The sequence below is a fragment of the Trichoderma asperellum genome, chromosome 4 (assembly GCF_020647865.1).
Source record: "Trichoderma asperellum chromosome 4, complete sequence".
Taxonomy (NCBI): Eukaryota; Fungi; Ascomycota; class Sordariomycetes; order Hypocreales; family Hypocreaceae; genus Trichoderma; species Trichoderma asperellum.
This window is the reverse complement of record NC_089418.1, coordinates 1,897,410-1,912,050: the sequence shown is the minus strand read 5'-3', so window position 1 is coordinate 1,912,050 and position 14,641 is coordinate 1,897,410. Positions and strand designations below refer to the sequence as shown.

The 14,641-nt window shown below is 51.3% G+C and overlaps 3 protein-coding genes across 3 annotated transcripts; all 3 read left to right on the top strand.

The window, feature by feature from the left end:
* Positions 1-29: 29 nt before the first annotated feature.
* TrAFT101_007041 (uncharacterized protein) lies at positions 30-2,886 on the top strand (the record flags this gene model as incomplete). Its single annotated transcript, XM_024910073.1, has 6 exons — positions 30-508; positions 576-854; positions 928-1,170; positions 1,235-2,038; positions 2,113-2,671; positions 2,731-2,886. The coding sequence occupies 6 exons, from the start codon at positions 30-32 to the stop codon at positions 2,884-2,886; spliced, it is 2,520 nt and encodes an 839-aa protein (XP_024758695.1).
* A 4,705-nt stretch (positions 2,887-7,591) lies between these two features.
* On the top strand, positions 7,592-7,942 carry TrAFT101_007040 (uncharacterized protein; the record flags this gene model as incomplete). Its single annotated transcript, XM_066127943.1, has 1 exon — positions 7,592-7,942. One exon carries the CDS (start codon positions 7,592-7,594, stop codon positions 7,940-7,942), a length of 351 nt encoding a protein of 116 aa, XP_065984056.1.
* Positions 7,943-10,321: 2,379 nt separating this feature from the next.
* On the top strand, positions 10,322-14,397 carry TrAFT101_007039 (uncharacterized protein). Its single transcript, XM_024900718.2, has one exon. The coding sequence runs from the start codon at positions 12,289-12,291 to the stop codon at positions 13,942-13,944; it is 1,656 nt and encodes a 551-aa protein (XP_024758693.2). The 5' UTR covers positions 10,322-12,288; the 3' UTR covers positions 13,945-14,397.
* Positions 14,398-14,641: the final 244 nt, after the last annotated feature.

Here is a 14,641-nt window from a genome sequence, read left to right as displayed (position 1 = left end):
GCCCTATCCGCACTAGCTCCTAGCCCAGCATGAGTCCTTCTCGTGGGGAGAATCCTCAGGTTCCAGAGCCTTATAGCATGTTCTATGAGTTCTATTCCGGCTCGGATGATCCCTGGTTTCCTGCCAGTGTCATCCAGCCGGCACAGTCGTTGAACCCATCTCGCTCGTCCACATATGCCTATAACACAGGATCACGCTTCCAAGACTTTAGAAGCCCTCCTGTGCCCTCTGATTGCGATACCGCTCTAGACTCTGGCTACGGAGGCAGTCGCACTACATACAGCGCTATTGAGAGCGTCACATCTGTCAATGAAAATGATAGGTATACGGAAGCTGTGCTCCTGGATACCCAGACGGCGGAACAGCTTATTGGTATTGGGGACCTGAATCTCACTTCTACGGTCCCGATGTATAAGACGCCTGTGATGGCATCTCGCCAATCTGCCAATGCTAAACTCCACCACTGTAACGTATGTGGGGCCAATGTCAAGACAAAATCAGAGCTCAAGTACGTTTGGCATATAACAAATATGCTCGAGGTTCCTCCTCGGCACCTACTTACTAATATGTCATAGAAAACATAACCACAGGCATAATAAGCCGTATAAGTGCGATTACGAAAAATGCCCCAAGGCTATTCAGGGATTCAGCACGACCAACGATCTCAGTAGACATAAGAGAACGGTTCACCGTGAGCATGATAACAATGGGCCCATCTTTATCTGCACCCATGAACCTTGTATCCTTAAGAAGGAGAAACTCTGGCCAAGAGCTGATAACTTCCGGAGCCATTTGACTCGCGCTCATAATATAACGCTTAAAGCAGATGATGATTTGAGAAGCTATCGTTACCAGCATGTGCTATCCTTTCTTTACAATTGAATCAAGCCGTTATATATAGATGAGATGCTAACATCTCATTTACAGCCCAGTACCAACAAAACCGCATGAATTCCGAGATGGCAGATTTATAACCGCTGGCATCCGTGTCGGACCCATCCATTCCGAATCGCCATCAGCACTAACCCCCCATGCGCATCTATATACGTGTCGCCATAGTGGCTGTTCCCAGGGAAAAGAATCTGGGTGGCCGACTGCCGATGGCCTCCAAGCTCATTTAGCTCGCATTCATGGTGTAGACGGCGACGATAATAGGCATCACCGTGACCAGTATGTACTTTTGATGCCCCTATTTTTTACTCTACAAACTAAAACACTAAACCATTGCCAATAGGCCAGATGAAACCGAGCTACATGCCCTCCGAGGTGTGGGATCCTCGGTTGCTGATGTTGATCCAGAGTCTCGACCGACACAGGTGCAAGATTCGCCTGATTTGCGGAGTAGCCAGCTCCCAACAGCTGCACTGGGCCAGTTACAAAACGAATCTCTAAAGCAGAATCATTTGTTGTTAACCACACAGTGCCCACGAAGCGGGTGCGACTCGCAATTGGCGCGATCAAATATCCTAGACGACCTCAAACTGGCCACAGCTCTTGGTCCCCAGTCTCTTGCCAGTGATGCCATCGCTAGGATTCCAGTACGTGGGGAGTCTTTGGAAGGTTCCGCGGCGGCGCTCCCTCATGATGAGCTGGCGCAAGAAAACATTGACCAGGAAGAAGGCAACCCAGTCGAGGCTGCAGATGAAGTGCTTGACCACCATGACTCATTAGCACTTGAGACCATGCCGCTCGATTTATCTAGCCAGTCTAAAGACAGTGCTCCTCAAAGCGGCATATCTGGATCCCAAGAAGCAGACAATGATATGGATAAGGTCTCCAGAACGTCTACAAAAGAACCTGCCAATTCACCCAATCCCGCGGAGCTTCTAAAAAGCATTCTATCAGATAAAAATGGCTCTTTGGATGTTCTTTCGCTTCTCAAGGCCGTCCCTAAAGATTTACTAGAAAAAGCTCTAAAACATGAAGAACAGGCACAAAATGAGAGTACTGCTCCCAATGATCAAACAGAGCGCCAATCGAAAATTCCATTCAGGTGTGGAAAATGCCACAAACCATTCTCACGGGCGTGTGAACTTAGGTAAATATATTCTACCTGCCCTTGGCCAACTCATCATGTGTCACATCGAAACGGTAACTAATATATCATTTCAGGAAGCATATGAAACGACATCAAAAACCTTATGGATGTACTTATAAAACGTGTCACAAGATGTTCGGCAGTAAGAATGACTGGAAAAGGCACGAGAGTAGCCAGCATTTCCAGATGGAATCCTGGAACTGTGATTACCCTCGCTGCGACAAGGTTTTGCCTCGTCGAGAGCTATTCAAGACTCACCTTCAGCATGATCATAATGTGGAAGATAGTCAGATAATTGAGAATAAGCTAGAAAGCTGCAGGCTGGGTCGCCATTGCGACCCACGCTTCTGGTGTGGGTTTTGCGATGAATTCATTGAAATTAATGAGAAGGTTGTCAATTCATGGACAAAGAGATGCGATCACATTGATAATCACCTATTTGGAAAAGAGGGCCTGCCGAAGAAAACCATGGCTGACTGGTGCTATCTTGAAGATAAACTGGCAGAGGGAGATTCTGACTCTGGCAAGAAGCCGAAGGCTGTGGCAGCTTCGTCTGGAGCCGTGAAGAAGCGAAAGGCAGCGGACAATTTGGATATGCGCTCTGCTAAGAGACTCAACGTTATCTGGATATGCGTAAGTTGCTACACATTGACTTTACTATATGTATTTGGTATATCTAACGCGACGAGTAGTGCGCCTGCAACCACCCTGAAAATTACCAAATAAGTAGTCAGTGCATGGAAATTCCCTGTGGGCACAAGCGTTGCGATAACTGCAAAATGGAACAGATTCCGGATTTTGGACACGAAACCGACCTAATGAGTCAGGGAGGAGGAGAGTTAGACTAGGAAAAAGAGACAGTAAGATGCCATGCCGATGTTGTCGGCTGATGATGATCTTTTTTTGGATGTTCAAGTCGAGTTTGTATATTTCATGAAGCCTTGCAGGTGGACTGCGAGGGTACCTACATTAGCTTCCAAGGATTACTATTATTACTGCCGAAGCGATACAGTGTGGTTGTGTAGGATGCGCAGCCTTCTGGATAAAGTTGTTATCTTTTTTTTTTCTGTATGTATGTTTGTGTAAGCCATGAGAAAAGTCCATAAAAACAAATGTGTTTTTGAGGCGCAGTCAAAGTGTTGAATGGATCCTTGCGGGATAAGCGCCGTCGTTTGTGTGCGGAAGCCAGAGTGCTACCGAGTGCTACCCCAAAGATCCGAAATTAGACGCTGCACACGGGCATAGCCTACTAGGCGAGTAACATCAGAGAGAAAGAGAAGGAGAGAAAAGGAGAGAGATAAAGATAGAGATACGAAGCAAATACCAGCAGCAAAAACAACAAAAGAGGCGTCTTGGTGCCTATTGTCTTGGCACTGGCGCATAGGTTGCCTTTTTTCGGTCTTTGGAAAACGCCATAGAAGAGGGTTTTTGGCGAAGGATCCCACCCTCCTCTTTTTCGGGTAAGACATTTGACGTATGTCTTGCTTGGGCAATTTCTACTTCTTTTTTACTTTTTTCCACTTGTCTCTCTTCCGCCTCGTAATATTAGCTGCATTAGCGTTTTAGCGAAAACCAAATGGGAAAAAGGCAAAAAAGAAAAAGAAAAAAGGCATTGAGAAAAGGGGGCCAGCTAAATGGGAGACAGAGGCAGGATGAATGCAGGGTGATAGCCGATGTTACGGTCTGTTGGTTGAGAATTTGGTCATTGGCCGGGTTATCCGTCTTGGTCCCCATATAGGCCTATCATCGCTGGTAAAAAAAAGATTTGTCTGACCTGGGCTTACCGCGAATGGTTCTCATTTTTTTTTTCGGAGAAGTGAACTACAGCTATGCCTAGAACAACCTCAACCGAGCACTTGCCCGAGACATAGATGTTCTCAACTTGGTAAGTCGGAGTACTCGCATGTGCGTGATACTCGTATTTGGATATCGGCAGGCTGATACCTTGTGGGGAGAGTGAGATGGAACAAGAGATACCAGCGGGTGCTACCAAAAAGAATTTCCGTCAAAGACTCCCTTCTTTCCCTTCCAGAAGAAAATTGGGTTTCATTATCCTTCGTCTATTTATATGCAGATATAGAATAAGGCCCACACCCCGCAAGCACGAAAAGGGCCGGAGCAAAGCCCCAAATGCGGATGGTTTTTAAATGTTGAGCGTGAAGTCATGTTACCTCGAAGCGACTTTCGTGCATTAGCTGGCATCGCCTTCCGGCCAAGTCGTTGAAGAGCACCTGTGCTAACAGCCGGAGACGGCTGTGTGCTAGACGTAAGAAAGGGCGATGCTACGGCACATCTGCACGATGAATATATTGATTGATCTGGGTCGTCGACCAAGAGTGAGATAAGGGTGATGGAAGAGAAACAGGCATTGAGGGATTGATGTTTGCATTGCGGATAATGTACTCGGTTCTCGTAGGAGCAAACACCATGCGAAACGAAGAGACTTGGTAGGAGGATGCATGCGCCGCTCGAGCAACAATTGCCAAGTTGAGGTGAGGCGCATTTTGAACTTAAGGAGCGTCTCGTATAGGGGGAGAAGCTATATTGTCGATGCGATTCCCAGCTGAGCATGAGTGAAAATGGTTTAGCTAATGAGATCTACCTGTTTGCCAGCGGTACGAGAGAGGCAAAAAGGCGCCGGCATCAAGGGTGCCTCCAGCTAAGGTATTGGTACTCCATGTGATGCACAGGAGATAGGCATGACGACGGAGCTTGACTGCCGTATGAGCGACGCGGACGCATTGAAATGAAACCGGGATTTCTGGTTGCTACGGAGCAGGTACCGGTACCAAGGGTTCGAGGTTAGCTGGCACATTGCTTTCAGTGTACTACTTCCGGTATACCCCAGTAAGTCGTCGGAGGTACAGCTAAGTGCTCTAGCAAGTTGCACCAGGCAGCCAGTGTCCATCGGCTGGGGGCCGTCGACTTAGTGCCGTCCGTGACCACGATGCCTTACCTCGATTGTCTCGCTTTTGTAGTCTGTTTGGCAACAATGGCTCTATGATTGGCGCCGGGTTAGAGAGGTTGTTCCCCAGCGGGGCTTCATTGAGCGGCGATGCAGAAGGATTCGATATGGGTAGGAGGTATATTAAGAAGATTAAAGACAACAGATGAGACAAGAGATGGGATGAATCGATCTCCGTCAGCTTGCAGACACAATCCTTGATGCCCTTTACATGCTTTTTGATATCGAGCAGGCTCGGACAACAACATAACAACCCCAAGGTCTTGGTGAGGACCTGGTGAGTCGTATTGTTGCCTCGTTTTCTTTTGGGGGTGGGAGACGAGTAGCATCAATGCTAGCCCGGTTTCCAGTGCTGGCTTCAAGGGGAGCAAATGGCGGAAATGAACCAGGAACGGTCTCTAACGCGCCCCGTAGCAGAGACTGCAATAGCGAAAGGCACCATTGGCTTTGCACCTGATGTATCGCTTTTTCCTAGGGCCAGGGCTGCAAGGCGACTCCGAAGGCGCAAGTTGACCCAAACTAAGATCGTGAATAGGTACTCCCTGGTACACGGTGCTAGTACGATGAATGCAAAGCATGTACAGCCATCATGCATCGTGAGATGGTACTAGTACCAGTATAGGACGGCCGACGGCCGACAAACAAGATAATAGCAAGGGTAAAGGGCTCAGGTCCCACGTGGCAATCCCGGGCGCCCCGGGGGGTGCTCGTAGTCTGCCGTCAATGTAAGCCACCACCGCTACTGCCTAATCCAAATACATGTACTACTTTGTGCGAGCACAGGCACTAGCAGTGGTATTCTAATGATGCAGGCCCTTCATAGGGCATACCGTGCTGTATTAGGGTCCACGCCAGCCTTGGGCTTGGGCCAGCCAGGTTGAGCTGTTGTATACATGCAATGCACTCTCCTGTACTGTCGGTGGCCTGTCGAGCGCATGGCATGGGCAGAACGATTTATGCTGTCGAGTATGAAGCGAGCAGCTTGACTAGAGTCTGGCCACGGCCACGGAGAGTTGAAGGAGCGTTACACAGGCCGAGGCCCCTGCTTAGTCTGGTGCAAATCTCGGAGTCGAGAGGTTTGAGAGGACCTGATATTGAAACTCCGGCATACCTGTAGCTTTTTAATTTGAGATTATCAATAAATTCTAATGAGCCTTTGGATGTGTGGTGAGGGGCAGGGGATATGACGATGGTGCTGAGAGTAGGTATCACAGCATCGTGGAGGGGGGGAGGGGCAGGGCCAGGGAGAGTTCAGCTCCGCGTAGTTCTTTTCCATACGTAGTTTATTATGAATCAAGTATCTTGAACAGCATAATTATGCAGCTCCGAGAAGATGATGGTAGAACTGCTGCCGAAGTCATCTCGGGCCTTGACAAGAGCTGCTAGTACATCGTGGCGATTCGTCGAACGCAATCCATCACATGATTGGACACATGATAAATGCGCTACGGTTGTATTGACTTTATGGAAGCACTATGAGAGTATATGTTAACGTACTGAATGCCAAAACTCGTAGAAATTCACCCGGCATCGCCTGCACCGATATGGAGCTTCTGCAGTTGACGCGCCGAGACGGCCGCCCCGTAGTGTACGAGTGTCATCGGGCACTCATCCGTACCCGAGCAGCGGATAGGACTCTTGATAGAATTTAGCTGTACACCATCTCGAGAGATCGGCGAAGACTAGAATATTGTTGATGGGCCCTGTACTGCTATGCCTGCGCAAGCCATCGCGGTGCAGGCTTATCCCTGTGTATGTGACATCTCTGCCAAAAACACAAGCAGGGGCACCAAGCTGGCGTTCCCCCTGTGCGCTGACTGACTCCCGGTTACTGCCACACCGAGAAGTACGATAGTCATCGGCTTGAGCTTGTGTCTTGGATGTGTTGATCAACAGAATTTCAAATCCAATGCCACGATACCAAGACGCCCGCCCGACACCCTTGTAAGGCTTAAGATACTCCCCAGCTGGGTGGAGTCGGACCTGGTTCTTTCTGGTCCCTCATAGGTGCTGCCACTGCTTCTTCCAGGTCCTGGTCACCTAGATTCATGCCCACGTCCAAAGTTTTACACTCGTGATATGTCATGTGTGCTCGGTCGGCACCACTCTGGCAGCGTTTTGGCTGCAGTAGCCCCGAGAACTATCATCGGTGTTGTAAGCGAAGCTGAAAAATCGGGGGCTTGGTAAGTCCAGTCATGGTGCCTGATTCGAGTGGTTTTGCGATTTGAGCAGATGCGTATCTCGGTGCGTGCGAGAAGGGAGCATTACTGAACGCCTTGGCGCCGTCATCCTAGGGACCAGTCCGACCAGCTCCAGTCCATTGATTCTGACTGCACCGGCCGGTATAATCGCCCGGGCCGATTAACGAAACCGGACTTCTCATACGTTTGCGTCTAATCCTTGATTTTTAAACCCTCTGGCGTCGCAGTGTTCGCTTGGCCAGTAATAGCATGCGGTGATGGCATATCAAGGTGTGGCCGAGTTGAGGCACAGCAGAGAGCTGAAGCTAGCAAAACAGTAAGGTCGATAGTCCAGCTCTGTGGAATCGGCTTCTTGCTCGGCTTCTATCATTCGGAGGGTACTGTACTATGGGATTCCACCAAAGGCAGCATGGCCTGTTTCCATGCCAGAATATCACTGACGTATCGGGAGCCAAGCAATGCTGGTCAGCGATACAGCTAGGCAAGGTGCCAGCTAGCGTGTTATGCAGCGAGCGGCTATCCAGCATTGCCCACGGTGTCCAAAGCACGGTGACACGGCGAATGAAGGCGGCGTATATGGTGGTGGTGGCACTGCGGCTAGCAGGACCTGTACCAGTGGGAAACCTGGAAGAGGCTCCAGCAGGGTGGATAGGGCTGGAAAGATATTTCCGAGGGCCTCGAAGGATTGTTGTTGCTGCGCAGGGCATTGCTGGAGACGTCAGAAGCGGACTGTGCTGATCCAAATGATGGAGAAGCAAGAGTAGGACAAGCAGAGAGAAGGGTTCGCAATCAGAACGTTGATGGAAGTCGAAATAGTAACAAAAAAGGCAAGGACGCTGTCGTTTTCAACTAGCAGGCGCGGAGCTGATGTTAGCACCTCGCTAGGCCGACTAGCTCTGCGTGGAGAGTGCACAAAGGGGGGGACGGAGATCTGCCGAGCTGGAGGGGAAAGGCCAATACTTTAGCGCTGTGCTCATCCTCGTGCTAGCGGATAAGATGCGGGTGGCGCCATGGAGGCAGCACTGTATAATACTGTATGGTACGGGGGACTGACTGCTGACTGCAAAAAGATACCTACACCTGTGGCTTATTGAAACGTGCAGCTTGTAGAGGGCGTGCAGCATCCGCGGAGATATTTAGTGCAGTCGCTCAGAGGACGGCGGGAGGAAGGATGCAGGGCAGGGAGAGAAGTGGAAAAAGGGAGTCTGTATCTTGGCCGCTCACTGACGGCGAAGGAGGGAAAAAAACACCATTAGAGTCCAGACCTAGACCAACAAGCCATCCCTAATCTATGCGCGACAGCTCGGCCAGAGCGAGCGTGGGGTTGCAATTCCCTGGTACTGGTACTGGTTGTGCTAATTAGGACCTGTTGTAGGCCGCTGGTAAGAGCCAAAGACTCCCTAGGGCTGTTAGATGGCAGACTGCCAGAAGCCCACGCCAACTGGAGGCTTTTGCTTCTTCTTTGACTGCTAGGGAGAAATATGGAACATTCTGGTATTTCTTTTTAGAAGTAGACGCATGTAGGTCGCCATCATCCACTACTGAGGTAGATAGGAAGCATACTCCCTGGTACCTGGTGCCATCAGCACTCTATGTTTGCAGGGGCAAGGTTCGTATCCGTCCACCACCTAGACTACCTACTACTGCAATATCAGAAACGCGCTCCGTCCAGGCGGCGCCGGCTATTGTTACCTTTTATTTCACAAAGAGTATACATCCATATGTTGCCTTGGATGGGCAATTGGTATTTGCCCATCCTGTACTATATCCCTTGACGATGCTTGCATTGCATCTTTAGTGCAAGAAGCAGCACCCGAGTCGCTACGCTCAGGCATAATCCCCGGAACTGTATCCGAATCACCTCCCAAGGCATCGATTGGCTCTCACAGGTCGTGGGAGGCGTCCAACGAAGACCGCAGTCTGGTTAGCAGCATGAAGCTAGCGGTTGAAAGCAATCAATGGTATCTAGCGCTAGACTTTGCTAGAGATGGAGGTAAGAGATTGGATGGGGGAGCGGGCATGCTGAGCGCTAGGCTGAAAAGCCCCAGCACAGCTGCAGCTTTTCAGCGAGTCAGGCATCCGGTTGGTATTTGTATTTGATGGTAGATGCCACTAGATGAGGGCGGGCGAATAGGATGGAGCGTCGATGCTGTCAGCTCGTTCGTCAGACAGTAGCAGTACGGTCCCGCCAAGCTGCTGTGCGAGGACTGGTTCCCCATCGGTGCTTTCCTGTTGCAAGTACAAGTGGTAGCAATGCTACATAGCAGCAGCATCACCATCAGCAATCGATGGTAGCAGCAGGAAGCTGCAGTGGCATCAATCATAATACTAGCAGAGTAGCGCTGCGGGCAGAGTCTGCATCGTCGTCACCGCCGCATCCAACATAATCATCATCATTGCCGCCTTCGTCATCGTTATCGCCGTCATATGCAATGCAGCATCGCGCACAACTTGCGTCAAAACTGCTGCCACTGCGGATGCAATGACAGGCGGCACGCCACTCACGGCCAGAGTCGTGGCACACAGCGCCTCTGTCCGTGACTCCTAATGCTACCTACCTAGGCGTCGCAGCTATTGCCCTCGCTCCGCCATTTTGGCTGCTTGTTGTGCTTTTCCCTCCCAGTAAGGGCGGAGCGCTGGGCATGTGTGTCGCACAGGACCTTGGATCTCACGGGGCCCGGAGCAGTCATCTTTCGGGATCGTCTTGTTCTGTTTCTGCAGACGACGAGTAGTGTTTCACCGCGCTCAGCTCCCTCCAGGGGGGGCTGGATCTCTTGAATTTTCGGACGGAGGTTGTTTTCTTACCCACCCTCTCAGACGCAGGCCCGCTGGTTCCTGAGCCAAGAAGACAAAATCATCGCTATGTCGTAGGTTGTGCGCTTCCTCGCTCCCTCTCAAGGCCGGACGTGAGACGCCCATCTATGCGGATCTCGTACGATAGCTCCCTGCTCTGCTGTCTCGCAGGAAGCCCCCCACACAAGGCAAAGCCACTAGCAAGCGACGACATGCGGGAAGAAGAGCAGAAAAGCCTATTTTCTGCTGGCTCAATTAGCAGTAGCTGTTTCGGTGCAAGGCATCGGGCGGTAGCGAAGTCGCTCCCGGCCAATTTGGCGTTCCCCGGTCTGCTTTCACAGAGTGGAGCGAGATTTAGCGCGGCCTCGAGTGCTACGTCGATTCTGGCTAGACACCCATCCGGAGTAGCGGCGCTAGAATTAGCAGCTGGAGTTCCAGTAATAGGAACAGGGCGATCACTCCCCATGCGACACTGCGCTACCACTACAGAGCATTTTTAGGACTGCGATAGGAAAGGATGCTGCCTGCAGCAAGCACCTGGAGTGGGCCGCAAGCCTGCACACGCCGCCTGTCGAGCATGCCGCGCATCTGCTCGTCTGCCCGGCATCTCGCCCTCTGCCTCTCCCATCACCATCTGCTTCGCCCAGCGTCCACTTTTATTTATTTATTTTTTTTGTTTGCTTGTTTGTTGGAATACTACATACTAGTACAAGGACAGGCTGCTCGTAGCTGCTCGGGGGCTAGACGCAACCCCTGTCTAATTGCTTGCCTCCCGCCGCCGCCAGCATTGGCACACGCACTAAAGGCCCGGGCCTTGATTTTGGCTCGTCAGACTCTTGTTGCGCAGACCGGACCCAGTACCCCAAGTTTTGGCGTTCGCTGCCGCACGAACCACCGCCTTCAGTCTTCAGCCCATGTATCCGACGGCCCTGGGTCTGTCCTGGTGCAGATTAGCAGGTACCAGGTATCCCCTTGCTAGCTGGCTGGCCTCTTCTTCCTGTCTAGATTCGCCTTCACCTCCAGCTTCTGGCCGGCCAGCTTTCGGCCAGGACACAAGGACGGGCCTTGAGAGGCAGCGAACCCTGGCGAGGCTGAGACTCCAACTCAACTCGTGTATCATGGCATGTTGGTGATGGCGGGAGCTGCCTTACCGTCGACGTGGCCTTCGTTTGGGAGGCTTCCAGTCACGGCATGGTCCTTGGAGACGAGAGGAGACGGCCTCGGGCCAGGCTCAGCCAACTGCTGCTGCTCTTCACCACAGAGAGAGGGCCCATGCCTACCCAGGTGGGCAATTGGTCGCGACCAACAGCACGCAGCAAAGATGATGCTGCTGGGGACGGCAGTATTGCAGCCTCCGGCAGATGGGGGCTGCCGGCCATGCTACGCTCCGCTCGTGACAGCATAAGTTCGGCCCTGAGACGATGACGGTACGCTCGCCGCATCTGGAGCGCGCAGCAATGTCGTCGTCTGGATGGGTTTTGTTCTCTGTCGGCCAGAGCCCCCATGCTCTGATGCGCAACGCTTCGCCCCCCCAAGGCTGAGTCTGAGTCTGAGTCGAGGGGCGTGCACATTGATCTGGAAACGCGACAACCCTCCATCTCAGCCAGCACCCTGGACTAGGCCCAGCCAGGCCTGGGTGGGTGCGGCAGCAAATCCTCCTCCAGGATACGGCACACCCTCTGGCCGGGATTCGCAGCTTTGGCCGTGCCTGTCTAGGCAATGTACCTACAGTACAATCCACCCGCGCTACCAAGCGATAGCCGTCATGAGGCTCTTAGTGTTCTCTCGGCCACCGGCGTACCGCTTAATATCTACCAGCTGGATGGATCTCGTGTCCCGATCCATATAACAGGCCTCGAGCTCCCCATCCTCTCGGGCCTTGGATCACCTCTCCATTGGCATTACTGCTGACTTGCACCTTGGTCAAGCTCACATATCAAACACACTCCCCTCTCCATCGCCTTCTTCTGCAATCTACCACTCAGCCTCTGCTTGACAGACCAAGCCCTGTGTTACCTTTTTCATACTTTATATATCCTCACACGATAAAAAGAAGCAATAGTCTCCACTTCCTTGGGCTGTTCTTTTATGGCATCTCTTGTCTCACCATTTACTACTCACGCCCTTGCTCCTTGAGTAGAGAATAAGCCTAGCTCAGCATCCGTATCCTCGCCATTGCTGCTTTGAAAGTGCAATTATTGGCAATTTTCGATTCTCTTCTTTCTTCCTCTTCTTCTTCTTCTTCTTCTTCTTCTTTTAGCCATCAGGGAGAAAAGGCAACCCCTCAAATCATGGCCACCACCACCACCACCTCTTCTTCCCCTGCTTCAATGTCTTCTTTCTCCGTAACCAGCACTAGAACCAGCGGAGGGGTTCACTATGTCTACGGCCAAGTGCCCACTGGATACTCAGCAACCTCCATGTCACCGTTCGGTGCAGACATCGGGGAAGATCCTCTCTATGGGCAAATTGATCCCTTGTTGAGAGAGTCAAACTGCTCAGACGATAGCTCGCAATATTGGCAGGTTCCAGTGCTTTCATCATGCTTTCAACAGCCTCCAAACGACGCTTGCCTCGACCCTCGTCTGACTCGCGACGCTTCCAACGGCAGCATTTATCAAGCTGATTACGTACGGAATGGATCGCCGTCTTCTTTCCATGGCTCGCCGGTGTTTAGCTTGACGAAGAGCCCATCTATTGGCAGTAGTAGCTACGACATGGCGGCAGATCCCCCCACACCACCAGATGCACAAGGCAATATCATCTCGCTGGGAACTCCATATGACTCTGATTATTATGAATCCAGCACCAAACAGCCAGAGGTTAGCTACTATCCAGGCCCGCAAGATGAAGACATGCACAAGCATATTGCAAACCAAACATACTGCAACGGGGAAAGTCACGAGTTCAATGGACAATATATGTTTGATGCTGCTCCCCGCAGTGATTCCTTGGATCATATCAGCGCTCATAGCGCACACATTAGTGCTGCCGGTGCTGGCGCTCGTCACTATCCTCCCTGCGCTGCTTTTCCTTATGCCAACCCAGCCCGACATATCAAGGAAGAGAGCATGCCACCAAACACTGAAAAGAGGGCATTGACTACCAGGGTGGTGAAGAGGCGTAGCCGCGCCTCGCAATATCGCTACGATCCCATCTCCTCTGGCAAACAAGCCTCTGTTGATCACGAGGTTTCGTCGCAAGGTGATAGGAAGCGTAAGGTTTACGCGACAAACAAAAGATTCTGCCACAAGTGCAAGAAGCATTTCCCAAGCCGGGGATCTCTTGACGAGCATACGGGCATGGCTCACCCCCGGCCCTACATCTGTGTCTTCCACTACGCAGGCTGCACCGCCAGATTTGATGCCAAGAACGAATGGAAGCGCCACGTTAGCACAAAGCACTTGGGTTTAAAATACTGGGTCTGCATGGAAGGCAAATGCGCCGATGAGCGGCAGTCGGTGTTCCAGCAGCGCGCAGGCCTGGAGCCGAACGGCAACATCTTCAACCGCAAGGACCTGTACACCCAGCACATTCGGCGCATGCACTCTAACATTGCTGGCCAGAGCACAACCAACTACAAGGGCGCGGATGCCAGATCCGACTTTATGGTGAAGAGAATGCAAGAAGACGCTTTGCGCATCCGATGCCGGCTCCCAACTTGGATGCCTTGCCCCGTAAAATCCTGCGATAAATCGTTCAGGGGCAGCAACGCTTGGGACGAGCGCATGGAGCACGTGGCTCAGCAGCACTTTGAAAACGCGGCTGCCGGCAAGGAGCCTCCGGTAGAGTTTGGAGGGCTCCACGACTACGTGCTGACTGAATGGGCGCAGCAACCCGAGATTCGCATCGTCAAGGAAACAGAAATGGGATGGGAGCTCTGCGACCCCCTGAAAGGAGACACAGAATACAGGATGGCCACAGCCACCACCGAAGGCGAAGAGTAGCCTTGTTCTCCTGATCGAATCTTTGGTTTTTTGGCTAATTACTAGTGCATTGGGGGGCATTGGCATGAATTTTATGGTAGGGTCTCAAGACATTTGGCTTTATCTAGCATATGATTTCTTATTTCTCAAGTCTGTACTTTTTGCCGTTACTGTTTGTTGCCGTTGTTTATTCTCACCAATACATGTCCTCTCATGATACCACGATTCTTCTAAAGAGATCAAAATTTTCATTTGTAATAGGTAGACAGGGTGGATAAGGGTGGAGCAGATGGAAAATGAAGTACGATTTCTTTCCCCAATTGACTTGCCAATACCTAGACAACACTTGTAGGATTGATGCTGCTGTGTAACAACTACGTTGAATGACTTGTCCAGGCCATAGCCATGGTTTGACCCAGAATATCGGTTCCCAGGATTCGTCCCCCAAACTACGAAACAATCCATCATCCGTCGTCTGATGTTTCATAGCTTTTCGTCTCATCCCTGACAACTTCCTCGAAGGAGGTGGGGGGAGGTGAATTGGGGGGTTTCAGCCTTTCACTCTCCTGCACTCCAGGGGCCGGGCAGACAGAGCCTCTAGCAAAAGCAGAAAAAATAAACACCACCCACTTGAACTACTATACTCCCATGGGGGCTAATCTCTCCCATGCAGAAAAAGGCAAAAGGCAGAACAAGGCAAGGCGAGGCGAGGCGAGAA